The sequence below is a fragment of the Engraulis encrasicolus genome, chromosome 16 (genome assembly GCF_034702125.1).
Source record: "Engraulis encrasicolus isolate BLACKSEA-1 chromosome 16, IST_EnEncr_1.0, whole genome shotgun sequence".
Classification (NCBI taxonomy): Eukaryota; Metazoa; Chordata; class Actinopteri; order Clupeiformes; family Engraulidae; genus Engraulis; species Engraulis encrasicolus.
Window position 1 is genome coordinate 23,589,279 of NC_085872.1, and position 19,332 is coordinate 23,608,610.

At 45.2% G+C, this 19,332-nt stretch overlaps 1 protein-coding gene across 1 annotated transcript in view; it reads left to right on the plus strand.

Moving 5' to 3' along the window:
- Positions 1-19,332, plus strand: part of tesk2 (testis associated actin remodelling kinase 2) — a 31,361-nt gene that overhangs the window by 10,325 nt on the left and 1,704 nt on the right. The window contains exons 3-10 of the mRNA XM_063219938.1: positions 1,830-1,951; positions 6,230-6,278; positions 12,844-12,990; positions 13,937-14,019; positions 15,216-15,300; positions 15,709-15,792; positions 18,340-18,426; positions 18,728-18,866. Coding sequence (XP_063076008.1) covers positions 1,830-1,951; positions 6,230-6,278; positions 12,844-12,990; positions 13,937-14,019; positions 15,216-15,300; positions 15,709-15,792; positions 18,340-18,426; positions 18,728-18,866 — 796 coding nt within the window. The remainder of the gene's footprint in view (positions 1-1,829; positions 1,952-6,229; positions 6,279-12,843; positions 12,991-13,936; positions 14,020-15,215; positions 15,301-15,708; positions 15,793-18,339; positions 18,427-18,727; positions 18,867-19,332) is intronic.

A 19,332-nucleotide genomic window follows, 5' to 3' on the forward strand; every position in this document is an offset into this window, starting at 1 on the left:
CTTGCAGTTTTACTCAAGTCTATTTTGTGCTTTCTACTAAAACTGTGTACAGCCACTCAGTGTTGCCTGTGTGTGCTTGTTGTGGAAAGGAAAAGCGTTTGTAGGATTGTGCAATAATAAGACAAGTCCAGAGTCAGCTCCAGAATAAGAGCGTGCACAGGATGTGCTGCTGTAAACGGAGGGGCAGCATTCAGGCCGAGCAGTGAGGGGTGTGGTGCTGCAATGGACGCGGCCTTTGGAGTCATGCGCTTGTGTGTTTAGATTGTGTGTGTGTGTGTGTGTGTGTGTGTGTGTGTGTGTGTGTGTGTGTGTGTGTGTGTGTGTGTGTGTGTGTGTGTGTGTGTGTGTGTGTGTGTGTGTGTGTGTGCGTGTGTGCGCGCGCGCGCGTGTGTGAGAGTGCATGAGTGCACGGCGCATACATGTGTGTGTTTAAGCTGTGTGCGTGTGCGTGTGCGTGTGCGTGCGCGCGTTTGTGTGGGTCCGGCTGCACTCTCTCCAGGTGGGAGGGGAGGGGGTGGAGGCCATCTGCCCCTCCTCGTCCTGCTGGGCTGCTGGCCTTCGCTGCAGCCTTGAAGTGCGGACTTCAGAGGTGAGCCTGGCGGACGGGGCTCGCTGGGTTGTTGTTTTAGGAGCAGTGGAGAGAAGTACAAAACTTCCCTTTTACGGTAGCTCCGTTACTTCCCCTTTTTTTTACGTTGTCCCCTCTCAGCCCCACTCTGTCCAGCACCACACTTGGGGGCCAAGTCATCGCTGGTAGAGAAACCACAATTGGGCTGGACTAACTGTGCTTGATTTAGACAACCTCGCTGCATGGTCTTTGGTAGACTCATAAACTTTCAGTTGCTACAAAACGTGTTGATGAAATATATGACAGCCCATGGTGCTCTTGGTTTCCCTCGAGCACTGATGCCGTATCTATCTCTCGCCTTCAGCTTGAGGAAGTGTTCAAACAGATACCACCGGTTAATATTTCAAGCTTGTCATAACAGTTTCCTGCAGACCGTCTTTTTTTTTTTTGCAGAGCGTTGTTTATTTTTTTTCTCCTCCAGAGCTGTGCTGCTTGCAGCATGCTGCATAATATGTGCAGCCTGAGACAACCTGAAGGCCTCTGGCTCCTTCTAGAACACCGTGTTAACCTGTTCCGGAATCACATAGGAAAAGCACGTGCTGCCGAGCTAGGGCAGTCTGACTGAGTCATACACACCGATAGAGGTTGTCGCACTTTGGAGCACGCACCAGCCTCAAGAATGTGATCTTTGTCCCCTGGCTTTTACACCTCCTGGGTGGTTAAGGTGTAACAGTGATGCACACTTGGGAGTTTCAATCCACCGTATCTGCACAGTGCGTTGCCTGAGTGAAGCACGTTGCCCGATTTCATGCCAGTACAACTGAACACAACTGTTCAGTGTGCTGCCTGTGTTCAGGTGTGGGTTTGTCGCGAGTGCACGAATAGTAACTTCCTGCCACTGACGGCACCATTGTGCATTGTGTCTTGGTTTTCATCAGTTGCCTGATTGAACAAGATCTTGAACTTCAGATGAAACCTGCTGGAATGCATCAACTGGTCTCTTTCACAATAGCGAGCATTTTGAAATATGTTTCATGTGAATAGACACAAATGCTACATTGTAGTCTGGGCCCTTAAAACCAACAGCTGCAGCAGATGTCAAGGTTCCAAAAGTAAAATACATCAAGACCATAGCTGACCGTATATCAAGACCATATCCATAACTCTGTGTGTGTGTGTATGTGTTGTGTGTTGTGTGTTGTGTGTTGTGTGGTGTGTGTGTGGTGTGTGTGTGTGTGTGTGTGTGTGCGCGCGTGTGTAGGTGCGTCACCGAGCGTCCGACCAGGTGATGGCCCTGAAGATGAACACGCTGAGCAGCAACCGGGCCAACATGCTGCGGGAGGTGCAGCTGATGAACCGCCTCTCCCACCCCAACATCCTCAGGTGAGACACACTCCCTTTCACACTCTCTCTCTGTCTCTCTCTCTCTCTCTCTCTCTCTCTCTCTCTCTCTCTCTCTCTCTCTCTCTCTCTCTCTCTCTCTCTCTCTCTCTCTCTCTCTCTCACTCCATCTCATATCCTTTCTCTCTGACTCAGACACCCCAATATCCTCAGGTGAGCCAGTCTCTCTGTCTGTCTATCTGATTCTCTCTCTCTCGCTCTCGCTCTCTCTCGCTCTCGCTCTCTCTCTCGCTCTTGCTCTCGCTCTCGCTCTCGCTCTCGCTCTCGCTCTCTCTCTCGCTCTCGCTCTCGCTCTCGCTCTCTCTCTCTCTCTCTCTCTCTCTCTCTCTCTCTCTCTCTCTCTCTCTCTCTCTCTCTGGCTCACACACCCTCCCGTTTTTCTATCCGTGTGTCGTGCTCCCCTCACACCGACCCAGAAGGTTTTTTTCCTCAAACGCTTGCTGCATACCACAGGGTCATGGGGACAACCCCAGGACAACCCATGACTTTGCTACAGGCTTCAGTAACCAAAACAAAAGGGTGGAAATGCTGTGTAACTGCCTTGCACAAGTCCAAGATGAATTTGCAGATGGTTTGTAGATGTTTTTTTTCCCAACCACCAGAGCTATGAAAAATGTGTTGCTTTAATAGGCCAGTTCATTGTTGTTGAGCGGATAATTTTAAATCCAGTTGTTAGTTTTGCTAAATTGGGATTTTATTGTTAGCCACACAGAAAACACCCAGACCGTGCTTTGAGCAGCCCTTTTAGGCCTGCCTGGCTCAGTCACTGCATCACTCCTACATGGATGAACACAGTAACTGATTTGAATGATTGTTTAAGAACGGTCATGGACGGGTTATCAAGCACTGCTAGTGATTGTAGTAATCTACTGATGTGGTGGTCTTTGGTTGACTGATGTCATGTTAGTAAAGGGGACCATCACTCAGCCAGCCCGTATCAGTGTGCCTCACTGCTTCCCAGTGCTATACATTTCCAGTGTCTGGCTCAGTACCCGTGCAATTTGCAGTGCTTTCATCAAGGAGAAAAAAAAGAAAAATGGACTCGGGGACTGCGTCTATCAATGCAAATCCTTGTCACTTCTCCATGTCGCTTTTGTGGACTGGATCGGGTCGAGCAGCCCCTTTCGTCCCCGTCTCCTGGAACAGAAAGCAGGTCAGAGATCCATTAACAATGGATGGGCTGGAGCGGCTCGGGCTGCTTGGGTTTCATTGATGTCCGTGCCTTTTTCAAAGGACTGACTTGGCCTTTTGCTTTAAAGCCTCACAAAGGTCACGCCAATCTCCCTCCACTGGAATACTATAAATAGAAGATTTTCTAGGGATGCAGAAGCTGGCTGCAGAGGAATAAAAAAAAAAAAACTCCAGCTGAAACGGACTGATGGACATGACTTTTTATTGATTTTTGTTTTGTTTTGTTTTGTTTAATTTAGGACGCCGCTTTTATTGGCCAAGCATAACTGCACATACAGTACAGAGAATGTGAGCCTTGCTAGTGTAGATGTTGGCTCTCTGTTCATTATTGCTGTAATGATACACTCAACTCACGATTCATGACCTGCGGTTCGATACCCCCCTCGATTTTACATTTGCCAACATTATAATCTTTATGAATAAAAACTATGATGGTTCAAAGGTAGAATAGGTTACACGAGGCTACAAATAATTTCTAAAAGTTTATATATAATAATGATGATGCTTGAAAGCACTATCACTTCATATCATGTGGTTGTTTTCTGGGCAGATGGGTATCAAAACCTACGATACTGCCACTTTGTATCACGATACAGTATCGTAACTCTGTGTATCACGATTTCTCGGTTCGATACAATATCGTTACAGCCCTACTGTTCATGTAGTTCACGCATGCATGCACCTATGCACATAATAAGCTGGACACTGTGTGCACACACAGTGGAATGCAGTGCACAAGATACTGTGGAATGATAGAAATTGAAATATATATGGTGTGCGAGATTGAGATGCATAAGGAATGATGAGAAGGCATGTCAGAGCAGTGGCTGAAGGGCTAAACAAGGGATGACCCAACTTATCAGCTGTTTAGGAGAGTGATGGCAGTGGAAAAGAAGCTTGCTTTGTTTTTTTCTGCTTGTTTTGCTGTACTGGGAGCTGTAGTGCCTGCCAGAGGGAATGAGGTTAAAGAGACGGTTTGCAGGATGACTGAGGTCTTTATTGATGTTCTCTGTCTGCTTCCTGGTACATCTAGTGTGCAAGTTCTTGTGCGAGGACAGCGGGGCACCAGCAGTGTTTTTAGCTCCCCCCACCATTGATTTTGAAGTGCTTTTCAGTGTAAAAATAACTGCCGTGTGTATTTTAGTTCTGGACTCCACACCAGTATCATCAATGCCCTAATGTAATATATTTGGTGTATGGGTTTTTTGGGGTTTCTTTAAGGGCTTTCCCCCCTTTATTTGATAGGACAGTTGGAGATGGTGACATGAAGCAAGTGGGAGAGAGAGAGAGAGAGAGAGAGAGAGAGAGAGAGAGAGAGAGGGGAGGATCGGCAAAATGACCCGGGCCGGAATCGAACCCGGGTCGCCGGCGTAGTAGCCGCCGTTAGGCCACAGCAGGGCCATATTTGGTGCATGTTTTAAAGGTTAAATATTAACTGTGCATCTGTATGGCCATACCAGCATGACTGCAGTGGACTTCATACAGAGCCATATGGAGCCGGATATGCTCTGGGGTGAGTTTCTCAAAAGAGAAGTTGTTAGCCTGTTAGCAACTTCGGTAGTTGCCAATGGGAAAATGCATTGAAAACAGCAAAGTAGCTAATGTAGTAAGCAACTTTGGTTTTGAGAAATTCACCCCTGCCCAGTGGTTGAAAATGTCATGCATCCACTCTGTTGCTTGTTCCTGCCACAGCAGACTGTGTCTTTGTCATGGCGCAGCACCACCACGTCGCATAAAGCTCCCTGTGAGGCTGGCTGGTGGCCGGCAAAAGAAAGAGTGACTCAAATTGTTTTACTCATTCCATATTTGTGATGCGCAACTGTTGGTTTGCACAAGGGACTCGTTGCCAAGAGCAAGGGGCCCGAGACAAGAGGCCGTGTGTGTTTGAGCGCGCTACAATCACAGCATTGTTGCATCCTATTCCATGAGGGCGTGTGGGGGCCCTAGTGCTGACAGGAGAATTCTGAGGGGGTCTTTGTTAATGAAATCCCAACCAGCACTCGCCATAAACTCGGGGCCTGGACTTTATTGGGCTATAACTTAAAAAGCCACTCACAAATGTTGTCTGTGTGTGCACAGCCGCGGCGACTTAACGTGCGACGGCCCCTGACCATGAGAGCAGCTCGACATTGATGGTGCCTGTTTGTGCCGTAAAGGCCAAAACAGGCAACCCCAGTCTCTCTCGGGTCGCTTACGAGGGGCTGTAAAAACACACGCATGTTCCAGGCACACACACACACACACACACACACACACACACACCCTCTCAAACACACACTCAAACACAGTCCCCGTGAGGAAAAGATGGAATGCAGATAAAGAGAGGGTAATTTGTTATGTTTTCCATTTGGTGGGGGGGAAACACTCATGTTGAATCTTGCCCCTCGTAGCTGTTGGGAGGAGCTACTGGTCTTGACTGTTACTAGAGCCAGTGTCGTGAGCCTGCGTTATTTTCCATGTCCTGGCACTCCATCACCGCCACATTTGTTGTTGACATAAGATGGAAAGATTACAGCAAGTGACAGTGATACAGATTCAGTCATTTAGAACGAAACATTTTCGATGGAGCATTAAAACAGAAACCGCAAAGCTATAACTGATCTGCCATTTCTCATGTTTTTTTTTGTGTACGTTTGCTATATCCGTCAAAGCATCTCCTAGCCTGACTGTCTGAGGCTTTGGAAGCGGTCTTGACTAGCAGCCTTTACGGAGCAAAGCATCTCTGCATGTCATTTGCACTGGGGATTTTCAGGTTATTGGTCTGGGGTATTTTCCCCTCGGGGGGAAAGAACTGTTAATACTGGATTTATGTAGAAATGTTTGTCTTTTGTGTTCATAAAAGGAGGAATGCACGGTAAATCTTACTGGCACTGGTGTTAGCCAACCAGATATCTGATGCCCGAACATCACTTGTTTTTTTCCCCCTCCCAAGTTGTGTTCACAGTTTGTTCCCCAACTTCCCCGATTGATTTCAGATGTTATGCTCCCAACAGACAAGTAAATTAGTAGGCGAGAATCTCTCTTTTTTTGTTAACTTTTTTGTTCTTTCTTCTGTCTTTCCCTTGGCAGATTCATGGGCGTCTGTGTCCAGGAAGGTCAACTCCACGCCCTGACGGAGGTAAGAGGGACATCTGCTTGGGGATGGGGTAGATCTGGTCCCTAATGGAGGCTGTCACTCGTTGAGTAGTGACTTAGGCCGGAACAGCTGCTGCTGCCAAATACACATTTGCTAAAAAAAAAAAAATCCCATCTTTGTCACGACAGCGTGTTTATAATATGCTCTTCTCTAAACTTTCTAAACTTGACTGTGATGTGCTTTAGCCTTTTAAAGCAGTCATTTCCTGCCCTTCATGGTCAGGTGGGGTGGGGGTTAGTGGGCAAAAGCTTTTCACTTATGATGGCAGGTTAATGAATCAGTGGAATGCGTGGAGGAGGACAATTAATTTTCTCTCTTTGTCTCTAGCATTGGTCCCTCCTCCCTCTCATGCTACCTCTCCCACTCCCAGTCTTTCTTGCGCTCACTCTCTTAACTCCCACTGCCTCCCCACCCTTTCATCTCTCTCTCTCTCTCTCTCTCTCTCTCTCTCTCTCTCTCTCTCTCTCTCTCTCTCTCTCTCTCTCTCTCTCTCTCTCTCTCTCCCCGCCTTGCACTCATTTTTCCTTTTCTTCTTCGCTTCTCCTTTTACCTGCCACCTTCTCTGGCCTCCTCTGTTGTTTTTCTTTTTCGAGGCTTCCAGCTACACGTTTTAACAAAAGAATGTCCCCCTTTTTTAACGGGGCAAGTCTGCACAGGCCCCTTTAGCCGAGCACAAGCACAACACCCTGCCGGCGATGTTTTGAAGCGGCACTGGGTGTGCAGTGCAGTGCAGTGCTGTGCTGTGGGGCCGCCGTGCTCTTACCCGGTTGAGTGAGAGTAAAGATCATCTGCTGCACGCCACGCCATGTGTTTCTGACTTCACCCTGTAATCAGCAGCCACTTAACTGCCACTTTAATGCATGACTCTGCTGCACCCTCTCACCTAGCATGGCAGGACATGCCACCGCACCGCACCGCACCGCACCACACTGCACACTCCTGACATACAGGGACTTTGGGAGCTGTGATACACACGCTACCCTTCAGCCCTCCCCAGAGAGAGAACGAGAGTGAGGCACACTCTGGTGGCGGGGAGGTCTGTGTATGGACAAGAGCACAGGGTGTCTGAACTGGACACACAGGCTTTATTACGAGGCCAGGGACACTCCTGTCCTTGTCACCCAGCCCTAGGCTGCCACTTCAACTAATAGACTAGTTATCAATCACAGGAGTCAAAGGGCAGATTGCATAAGGTACTTTTCTGCTGTCAAGGAATTTTCTAATTGCTTGTTTGTAAATTGGGTGGCAAAGGCAAACATAGTGAGTTCAACGTTTTTTTTTTTCCTCGTTATTGCTGGCCACAACAGTTGCTGTGTAAGACAAAAACTGTGCAACACTCTTGTGTCCGTTCTTAACCCCTCGTCTTTTTGCTTCACAACCCTCGCACATTTCCCCACACATCTGCAGTTACTTGGACTTCCTTTCCAGTTTGACACAGCATAAGTTTCACTTGACGCGAAACTACCATCCAGCACCATGCCAACATCAGTAACGGAGAGACAGTCGTGCTTTTGTTCCACGGAGCCCAGAGGAAGGATTCAGTTAGGCAGGCATTGGGCAGTGGAAGTGTATTTTTAACCTCTCCTGTGATGTGACTGAGCGTGTGTCTGTGTGTGCTCGTGTATATGCGTCGGTGTCTGTGTGCTTCTGTGTCTATGTCTGTGCCCGCCCAAGCTCACCAGTGAGGGTTTGTGTACATGCATGAATATGAGCGTGTGTCTGACTTTGTGGTTGAAACAGAGAGTGCGAAAGAGGGTGAGATCACACCAATATCGAAATCGATAACCTTGAGGTAATGATTAGCATGGGTGAGGCATGAACGTGAAGGCAATCTGTGGAAATGCCAGAAGAAAGGTTGTAAAGTCACAGATATGGTGAGCAATGTGTACAAGATAAGGTGTCTACCTACCTGTGTCATAAAACAAATATCATATGCAGTGAAAGACAAAGACCCTTTTGAGGCTGTACAATAGGCTTTATATCTTCGCAGAGAGCTCAGTCGAAACCCCTGCTAGTACGATTATTCATACATGCGCACTTTCATTTGGCTACCTTTCCCCAAAGGCAAACGCTTATTAATATTTTTTATTAATAGACTTCCACCTTGTGGTGTTGCCAGGGCTTGTGGGGTTTGTGCGAGGCCTTTGTCTTGGCAAAGAATTCACTGTCGGCTTTGAAGCCGCGGCCAAAGCGTAGCGTAGCTGCTCTTGCCGTTGGCATATTGACCTTTGCTCCGTATTCCCTGTACCGATGCACATTAGCGGAGGGGAGCATTAGTGCAATTATAATCTTAAATAATCCCTAGCCCACGGGGGATTATGCTATTATTCCATGCTGCACGTTGACCTCAGTGGTTTTTTGCCATCCTGAATTCATTTTCTGTAGGGCTGTAACGATATTGTATCGAAGAGTCACAATACTGTATTGCGATGCAAGAAGGCAGTATCGTGATACGCTTTTTCAAAGTTCTGGTACCCTTCAGTGCAGAAAACAACCAAATGATACGCATGATGTGATTGTGATTACTTTCAAGTTTCAAATCCTCCTCCTTATTTTTTCTAAACAGTTTTTTAAAACTTAGTACAGTAGTGACTTGTAACCCAATGTACCTACACTACACTATGATTAATAGTTTTTTTTATGGAAGATGCATTTAAAACATCTTGCGGTGTATCGAACAGTAGGTCCATAATATGAACCGAATTGTGAGTTTAGTGTATCGTTACAGTCCGAATTTTCTGCTCTCTTTTTTTGTGAAGCCCAACTGTTGATCCACATTTGTCTATGCACCTCTCGAAGCTGATGCTGTTGAGCTCTTCTGTCAACAGCATTTCATTTTTACTCGCCAGTACAGGGACGGGACGACTGAGGGTTTTGTGGCCCCGTCCGTCTGCATCAAGCGGGCTCTTTATAACCCCCAGCCGTCCTCAAGGCTGCCTTTGTGCCAAGGGGATTAGCTGTAGGAAGGTGCACTGCATGGGCACCGTATGATGGCCGCCCCTCGTCTAATAACACAGCTGTCTGTCCAGTCGTGATGTGGCAGCCCCCCCCCCCCCCCCCCCGGACAAGGAATGGGTCGGTGGGGTTAGGCTACCTGTTATGTTGCTGCCCCTAGGTGGCACCCTCTGGATGCCCCAATAGGTGCCCCTCCTGAAGCGTCTGAGGTTGATGGTGAGGCTGGCAGACAGCAGATTTGGGTCGGGGGGGGGGGGGGGGGCACCAGAGGAATCTGTGGGGTAAAGACAAAGTAATCCCCTCCACCAGCACTGCAGGCTCCTGCCCCCCTCTACATTCCCCATATGTGGCAGGCCAGGGAAGATGTCCGATGCTGGGAAATAGATTTCTGCCAAGGCATGGTCATGTCTATGTTGGAGGTGGAGGGGCCAGTCCCCTTAGCTTAGATCATATCGGCATCCACATCAAATCAAAACATTGGCCCACAATGCTCTTGGATTATGGCATCTGAAAGTAGAAATGTGCACTGTGCACTCTGAAAATTACTCAAAAGGCTTGGAGGATGTCAGGGGAGGTCGGTACAGCCGTTTGATCTCTTGTCCACTCATCCCTGTGCTTAGCTGCATGTGGTTTTGGTAAAGAATCGCATGTTTGCCGTGACTGAGGTAGCATGCGCTAGGTAAAAAATAGATGCACAGTGGGGATGCTTAGGAGAGGGTCACGACGGTATTTTGGAGGGAGCGATATGTAATACCTAGGGTGTCTGAATTGAGAGGACTAGTACACACGCTAGCACCTGTCTCTCCTCCCCTGAGGTCAGAAATAAGCATTAGGTCACACTTCCCTTGGCGCCATCAAAACAACCTGCCTACCTGCCTGTGTGAGGTTTCTGACAACATAAATCCTCAGGAAGTGTGCATGTCTCTCTCTCTCTCCCCCAGTTAATCACAAGTTCCATTCGGCTCCTTTGGAGTCTCAGACAGCATTTAGTGTAAGATATGTGTTTTTTTCCCCGTATTTGTTTTTAACTGTTTAATGACGATGTATGATGAGATATTCTTCTTCCTCCTTTTCTCTTGTTCTTCTTTTCCTTCATCAACTTTTTTCCTTCCGCTTTCCTTTGTCCTAAATAATCCCTTTCCTTAATTTTTTTGTTATATGTATACTTTTTAAGATAATGGAAAACATCTCCATATTTACCCATATAAGAGCAGTTGCATCTATTTCAATTGCATTCAGTCTGCAGTTGGCCGCAGACCATATTTAGCTTCAATGGTTTAGGCTTCATTACCACATGAATTAAACATTAGTTGGTTAGAAATACTATTCAGCTCTTTCTTTGCTCATCATGTTCTGTAGCTGCAAGATTTTGATCAGAGACTGTTGAGTAGAATCTAAGACCTCTACTTTGATCTAGCACCATTGAGGCTTAGCACACATGCACCATGGCCATTTCACAACAACTACCGCTGATATCCTGTTTACCCTAGCAACCACTGTAGCCACCACACTAAAGTAACCATAAGAATTAAATTATCTCATCCTTTTAGCTAGGGCTGCACAATTAATTGTAAATAATTGGAAATCGTGATCTCGAAATCGTGATTTCAATCAGGATATAATCGTGACTATAGTGACCTCCCTTCGACCGTCCTTGAAGCCAGAATATGCTGACTGGCTGGTGTATCTGACCACAAAGGTCCGCCAGTTTCAAGCTAGTATAATTGTAACGATTCAGTTTTATTTTGTTCATCCCTTATGTAATTCATTCTTGGTTATATTTTTTTTCTTGATTTAAAATAAAATTCTGCAAAAAACTTCAGTTGCTAATTGTTTTTCAATAAGCGTGATTAATAATCATGATTTAAATTTTGATCCAAATAATCGTGATTATCATTTTTTTCCATAATCGTGCAGCCATACTTTTAGCTTTATAATGTAATGTTATTCTACATTTCTTATTTATTCATTTCATTCTTATCCTTTTCTTATTTATTTCTTTATTTTCCTTGTTAGTATTCTAGTTGTTGTCAGTAGGTTTTCCCAGTCTGGTGGTGGTTTCTAAAGGTATTTAACACTTATCCTAGCTTTACCCCATGTCTGTAGGATGATGCTAATGACGCAATAGCGTCTAGCCTCTCACTACAGGGTCTCTGAACATCGCTGACGGTGTTTGAGTGGGAGTCTGTGTTTGCATGTGTCTGCCTGTCTCCGTCTGTGTACTAGTTAAGCTTTACACAGTAATCCCATTCACAGAGATTTGGCAGAAAAAGATAGCAAGGAACTGTCAGACAGCCACAAATGACGGAGGCTCGAAGGACGAACTTCGCACACTTAACTAGCTTAGGTCACTGACCGACTTCTCCTAGTTCCATTCCTGTCAACCCGAATTTCACCTCCGCTTTCGGTGTCAAGCGGAGGGACTAGCCCCCATGCAGCCTGCCGTGGATGGCTGGGCCCATTGTGTGGTGGAGCCGTCAGCCTATGGAAACAGCTCTGCTCCGTGTTTACAGAAGTAGGCCACTCCCGAGACCCCGAAAACCCCTTTGAGCAGCCGCAGGCCTAATTAGATGAGTGTCATGTCAAATAATTCCCCACAAAGCCGTTATTATATCACAGGGTGCCTACGTTTCCTCCCAGTGATAGCGCAGGCCTGACTTCATGGCTGTGGAATTAGATTACGCACACAACCCAGTAGCTTAATGTCACACCGCGCAGTACTTTAAAAGATTAGTATGGCGCTGCCAACTGTGACCTGCTGTGCTGTGGGGCCTCGCAAACGGCCCGCGTTTAACTGTGCTGCTGACTGCATGCATACAGAGCTATCTCGTGCAGCCACACAGGCAACAATGTTGTTTACAGGAGATCTCCCATTGTCATCGACCAATGATGCCTGTAGGGAGGTACATGAACCTGTTGGCCCATTGTGTGCTTTGAATTGACTTCAAGTCACTTTACACCATGAAGAGGAATAGCCAGCAGCTCTAAAAAGGTGCCCCTCTCTTATGTCAACATGAAGCTTGGCAATGACACGTGAAGTGGTATGGAGCTGTGAGCACCAAGACAGCTAGAGCGCAAGTGACCTCCTTTCCTTACGTGAAGTAGTATGTTCATGCGTTTTTGGAGACTTTCTATTATTGACAAGTATATAAAAGAGGATCCCTTTCAAACCACAGTGACTAAGAGGGGTTGTTTATACTTTTTGAACCTTTTTTTGGTCCCTTGTTTACACCATGTTCCCCTATGTTTAGACCGAGGGAAAACACTTGGAAGAGCAGAAGTTAATCAGCCGGCTGATGTTTGCCGCTGCTCAGTGATCTCTAAATAGGTCATAGGCTCAGTTAACGGGGACCGTAAGGGCGCACAGACTCTGACTGTATGCTCTAAGGGTGCTGCCGGGCATAATGGGTGACAGAGCAGAGCTGTCCCTGAATGTTTCATTTCATTAGTGGTTCATTTCATTAGGTTCCCATCTGTTTGTTTTGTATGTGTATGTGTATCTTTTGATCGGTCGATTCCTTTGTCTGTCTAATTCATGTGAAGAATTTTACAATGAAAGGTATTCTGATTCCGATTCCGATGTGTTCCGCAGTACATAAACGGCGGTAACTTGGAGCAGCTGCTGGACAGCAACAAGTTCCTGAGCTGGACGAATCGGGTGGTGCTGGCCTGCGACATCGCCTCGGGCCTGGGCTACCTGCACTCCAAAGGCATCTTCCACAGGGACCTGACCTCCAAGGTGAGTGAGAGAGACAGGAAGAGAGAGAGAGCTCATTTACACGTGGATGTGGATATTTTTTAAAACCGATACATTTTTCATCCATTAATGTATTTTTGTATCCCATTTACACAAATGTGGATAAAAGACATGTCAATTGTAATCACAATTGTAATCTATATACATATAACGAGGGTTGGAGAGAGAGATGAGGCTGACAGGGCCTCCATTCCTCACACACTCAATGATGCTCTTGCTACACACGTCATGGGTTGTCTTGTTCAGTGGTCTACCTCTTCCGTTGTATTTGAGTACCTCATTGTGGCCAAAAGAGGCAAAGTGAGTCACAGTGACCCAGAGCTCCAAATAGATGTGCTCATATAAAAAGGAAAAGAGACTATGAATGATGTCTGGCAGACTGCTGTCTTGAAATATGATGTGACAAATTGATATTCAGTTATATCTTGTATGGTATGCTAACTATTTTATACCCTGAATTTATAGTCTATTTAAACAGTCAGATTGGCATTCTGTTATATAAGAGATTTGTACATTCTGCCTTAAGATGGCAGAGGTGGTGGTTTTCGAGGGGATATCCAAGTCATGGGGGAATTCCTGCAAGAAATTACTGAAGAAACTGTAATGACTCATGGAAAGCAATATTTGCAGGTGCTGATGAGAGTGAAAGAGTTCTGCAGTTTATGTTGATTCAATTCTGTACACACCCTTACATTTTGGGTGATTTTTTTTTTTTTTTTATGTATTTATTTATTTCTTGCTACATGACGTAAAACACAATACATTTGTAACTCTCATTACTCTGGGTCCTTTGGCCAATTCCACCAGCTGGGGTGAGGTATTAAAGCTTTGTCGACTTCACATTTACTTATCTCTTCTGATCTTTTTTTTTTTTTCAGAAAACATTTGTATTTAATTGTATTCCTCTGTGTGTTTCAATCACTAACAGAACTGCCTGATTAAGTCTGATGAGAATGGCTACACAGCAGTGGTTGGAGACTTTGGGCTAGCTGAGAAGATCCCCAGTGATGAGTGAGTAGCTTCTACAACATTGCTCTTGTATACCCAGCTGAAGACTCTTGGCCCAATCATGTCAACTGTAGTGGAGATCAAACATGTCAAAACATTTCACTTGTATTTGAAAAGCATTGAAGTACCCGTGGATGGAAAAACATTTTTGATATCCAGTCTTATTTTTTTGGAACGGATTAAATCGTTGTAACTACAGGATACTGCATCATTGTTTGGGGAACTTGAAATGGGGAAAAAAAGGAGAAATTGAGACTTTTATTTGGGGGATATTTTTGTGGGCTTTCGCCTTTCATCATTTTCCAACTGCAACCGGGAGCACAGTGTGTACTCTGTTTGATGGAGAGAAGGGAGTGAGAGAGAGAACATGTAGAACACACAGAGAGAAAGAGAGGGAGAGAGAGAGAGAGAAGGAGAGAGGAGAGGGAGAGAGAAAAGCGAGGGGCCGGGGCAGCGTGGCCGTCCAGCAGTAGCGCCCTAGCTTGAGGGAGAAGGATGGATTGGAGCCAGAGGAGGGTCATCTGATTAGCCAGGAACATACCGTTCACAAGGGGGCTAATAATACCAGAAAGGTCCAAGGAAGCCCCCGGTTTGGCACCCGTGCCCCCTCCCTCAATGCACACTGGTGCGGCAAGCAATACGCCTGTGCCTCAGATGTTAGTCTTATATTTGTTATAGACTTCAGGGGAGAGTCAGCGCACACACAATATATGTCTCATGCCTTCTGTTATCTTAAGCATGTCCCATGCAGCACATACACAAGTTCACAACGCATACACAAGCAGGGGTGAAAGTAGACGGGTGCGTACCAGTGCCTAACACTGGTATAAAATGTACAGCTGGTGTGCAGTACCGGTAAGAGATGAGGGTTAATGCCGGCTAATTGGAAAAAAAGTAAGGTGTGCTATTTGAGTAGAATAAATGAAGCGAAGGACGGCACTCTTCAGATTTCTTCTTTGTTTATTCGCCCACGAGCGTTTTGGGCAGAGCCCTTCTTCAGCGTGTAATGGCGTTTGCCTTAATGGGTAAGACGTGAAACCATTAAGAACCGGTAAGACGTGAAAACTATTTTCACCCCTGTACACAAGTCACTGGTTAGGCTCATATTTATTATTGTTGGATATTTTCTTTGGCTGTATCAGTTTTCAGTTGATCATTATATGTTTCCTTGAATTAATTCACTGTCCGTGTGTGTGCAGTGCTGAAGGGGAGAAGCTTGCTGTGGTGGGATCTCCATTTTGGATGGCACCGGAAGTGCTGAGAGACGAGCCTTACAATGAGAAGGTAAGTGGCGGCTGGCTGCCTTCTTCACCAGTGCATGCTGCAATTAAAAGACTGTTCTGAGGATGATCTGTGTGTCATTTCAAACTCCTTGCCTCTCCTTCTGCTTGTGGGCTCGTGCTTCGCTGATGCCCTGCCTCCTCGGAGAAGACAATGACGTTTTCTCACTGTCAGCCTGGGCAGAGCAAATTAGTTGGCGTTTCTCCATTCGGGATCATAGAGCTAATTGCAAATGAGAAAATTACCTTTTGAATTTTGCTTTTGCAAGATATTGAATCAAACCTCTATCGTCAATGATATCTTGCATCAATGATATCTCGTCACCAGACCATAGGTAAAAGGAGACTGAAGGTTCTAGATTGAGTTGTGTGTGTGTGCTCGATGCTGAAAGTGTTTCCTGTCCACCTGCAGGCAGATGTCTTCTCCTACGGTATAATCCTTTGTGAGATCATTGCACGCATACAGGCAGACCCTGACTTCCTGCCTCGCACAGAGGTAAGACGTGTGTGTGTGTGTGTGTGTGTGCGTGCGTGCCAACACTGTGTAGGAATGCAACCTATTGTATTCCATTATCATACTAATCAAAGAGCATAGATCGATATTGCCCATATGGAGAAGAGCATTTATTGACTGTTGGATGAGTGTACTCAGGGTATGTAATTTGGTACACAGGAGGGAATTCATGGCACTCTAAACGCTCTCTTAATGTATGTGTATTATTGATGCGTTACATCTCATACTGGCTTCATTTACATGAGACATTTACAGTTGAGGACGATATTAGACATATCTCTTCATTGATCATTGAGAATGATCATTATTAATAAATGTATGTTATTCTGGAAACGAATACACCATGGAGATAGTATCCAATAAGTTAAATTTGGACTTTTCCATTTTCACAATGAGTTTAAACAAAAAAGTGTAAAAATGGCAAGGACAAAATTATTAGCCCCCTTATCATTAATAGTCAATACAGTGCCATTTATGAACAAAAAATGACACCAGACACTTTGATTAGTTGTTAACTATGTTGGCACATGTCCTACCAGTGATTTTGGCCCATTTTTTTCATTGCAAATAGTTAAGCTGGTCCAAATTGCATGGATGTTGAGGATGGACATTCATTTTCAGCACTCTTCAAATACTATCTGAAGGATTGAGGTCTGAACCACTCCATGACCATGGTTTTAGTATCCTTGAAGAACATTTGAACTATTTTGGATGCAAGTTTTGGGTTATTATCTTATTGAAAGATCCCGTGAAGATCTTAACTCCCTCTATGAGCATATTTTTGCAAGGTCACTTTCCACATTCTATCATAATTTTCAGTTTTTATGGTGCCGTACACCCAAACAAGGTTTCCTGTGGCTGAGGCTGCCACAGAATGATGCATGCACCACCATGTTTAATTGTGGAAACCATCTTATAAAGATTCAAGGCCTATCCCTTTCTTCACCTGACAGAAGCAGAATTCATGCATCAAAGCAGGTGCAATTGAATATCATCAGATGAAAGCAGAGACGTCCAAAACGTATTTTTGACTTTCAAATGTTCACAGGCAAAGCTCAATAACACTCTGATATGCACTGCCTTTAGTAAAGGGGTTCTTCTGTGATGATGGCCCCAAAGCCCAATATGATGACAAGCCCTAACAACTGTCTTTCTTGGGGGGGAAAAACCTCCAGGTGAGGCCAGGTCAATAGCAATCATCTAGGCAGGTGTCCAACGCTTCTTTGGTCTAATGAGGCTAAGCAGTTTCCACAGTTACACATAGTGGTGGGGCATCAAGTTTAGTCTGTTATTCAGCCTCAGACACAGGGAGTCTGGGTCTGAATCTGGATTGCTGGGTCTTCCAACAACATTGTAACCCAAAGCATACATTTAGATTAGTTCAGAGGTTCTTCAAGGACACTAAAACCATGATATTGGAATCACCCGCTCATAGTCCAGTCCTCAATCCCACTGGGAGTCTGTGGTTAATGTCTATGCTCAGCATCCATGCGATTTGGACCAGCCAGAACACTTTGCAGTGAAGAAATGGGCCAAAATCCCTAGTGGTGCATGAGCCAACCTAGGTAGCAACTTATCAGAGCCTGTTGTCAGTTTTGGTTCATAAATGGCGCCATATTGACTATTAATGATCAGGGGGCTAATAATTTTGTCCTTGTCATTTTTGCCCTTTTTTGTTTAAACTCATTGTAACAATAGAAAAATCCAAATTCAACTCATTGAACATTATCTCCATCAGTGTATTTGTTTCCAGAATAACAGAAACGGTGAATAACGGTAATTCTTACTGAGAAATCAAGAGAAATGTCTAATTTCAGGAGGGGGGCTAATAATATCGTCCTCAACTGTAATTCAGAATTGACTACCTTTAATTCTGAGTTAAGATTAATTCCGCTGTGAAAATGTCATGTAAACACTTAACAATTCTGAATGAAATGAAAGATCAAAGTAAACTCTACATTACTTTTTTAATTCCAAATTAATAATTTGGAATTAAATAGTTCCGCAAACGTAGCCGCTGATCTGGTATACTGCCCTACAAAACAAGAACGCAGTAACTCTGAAAATTGCAAACTGGGGAAAAAGGCTTCAAAGTTTCCTATATGGCGCGACAACCGTGTTGTCGGTAAAGTGGTGGTGACACTTCCTGGTAATGCTTTTTTAGGATAGAAATTAAATGCATGTCATTTTTGCACTTTCAAAATGATTTTTCTCTAAAACGGGACGGTGTTGGACCACCATTTTTTGACACAAGACAAATTAGGTAGTTTAAAGTCCATTTCCAATATAAACATTTTTTCGACCATTTTGAGTTACTGCGTTCTTGTTTTGCACGGCAGTATAGATGTTGGAAGTGGAACATTTCTAAAACCACCACATCCAGCCCAGCCTAGAGATCCGGGCAAAATACCAACACGAAGCCATTGCACAGCACGTCTGAAAATCTGAAGTTGTTTTTGGACTGCAATTAATATTTATTGGTACCCTGTTCTGGCTGTGTTTGCTTCTTCTCGGGCACCATCCTTGCAGAACTTTGGCCTGGACTACCATGCTTTTCAACACATGGTGGGAGACTGTCCTCCTGACTTCCTCCAGCTGGCTTTTGACTGCTGCAATGTGAGTACAACAATGCAAAGAAAGAAAGAGGTCGTGATTAACCTTGCCGTCTTCGTCTGAAAGCCGTCTTTGTTTTTAGTTTGAAGGGTTTGTGATGATTTGATATGGTTGTTCAGACACCTAGACGTCTGTCATCGCTGTGGAATTATTTGGTATAAATCATATTTGTGTTTGTGCAGTTGCCACCTCTCAGCATCCCAACCAACCACTTCCTCATATAATTCAGAGATGTGTGTGTGTGTGTGTGTGTGTGCACGCGCGCTTATGCATGCGTGCCTGATCATGTATTTATGTATTTCAGATGGACCCGAAGTTGAGGCCATCGTTCCCAGACATCGTCAAGCGGCTGGAGGAACTGCAGGGCCACTTGCGAGCGGAGGAGGCCGAGCACGAGTGCATCAACAACGCCGTGGAGGTGGAGAAGAAGAACATCCCCAGAGGTGCGTGAGGAGGCTCACGTCTCACGCAAAAAAGAAATGAGGAAAAACAAAAAGAAATGCATAATGTATAATTGGTGCTGTTAAAAAATGAGATGTCGAGAGAGTATGAATGAACCTGCTATAAAAGGGAAGTACGCATTTAGGGAAGCTGGTCTCACATGTCATCCATCAGCGTTTCCCATCTCTCTGTATAGAGAGTTTTGTTGTCATCTGGAGGTAGAGCTACTGCTTTTTACAAGCAATCATAAAGAAGGCTCAGCGAAGTGATACGTGCACGTTCTCACCATACACACACTTGAGCTTATCCCTTGCCACTCAATACTCGGCGTCCATGTAAGCCCTTTGGGCTTGCAGGCTTCGGCTTCTCAGAATGAGAACAACAACGTAAAACAAGCAGGCCAGTGTCTGCAAACCAATCGTGGCCGGGTGACGTCGCCTGTGCTTCCAAATCTATCAGGTCTAAACA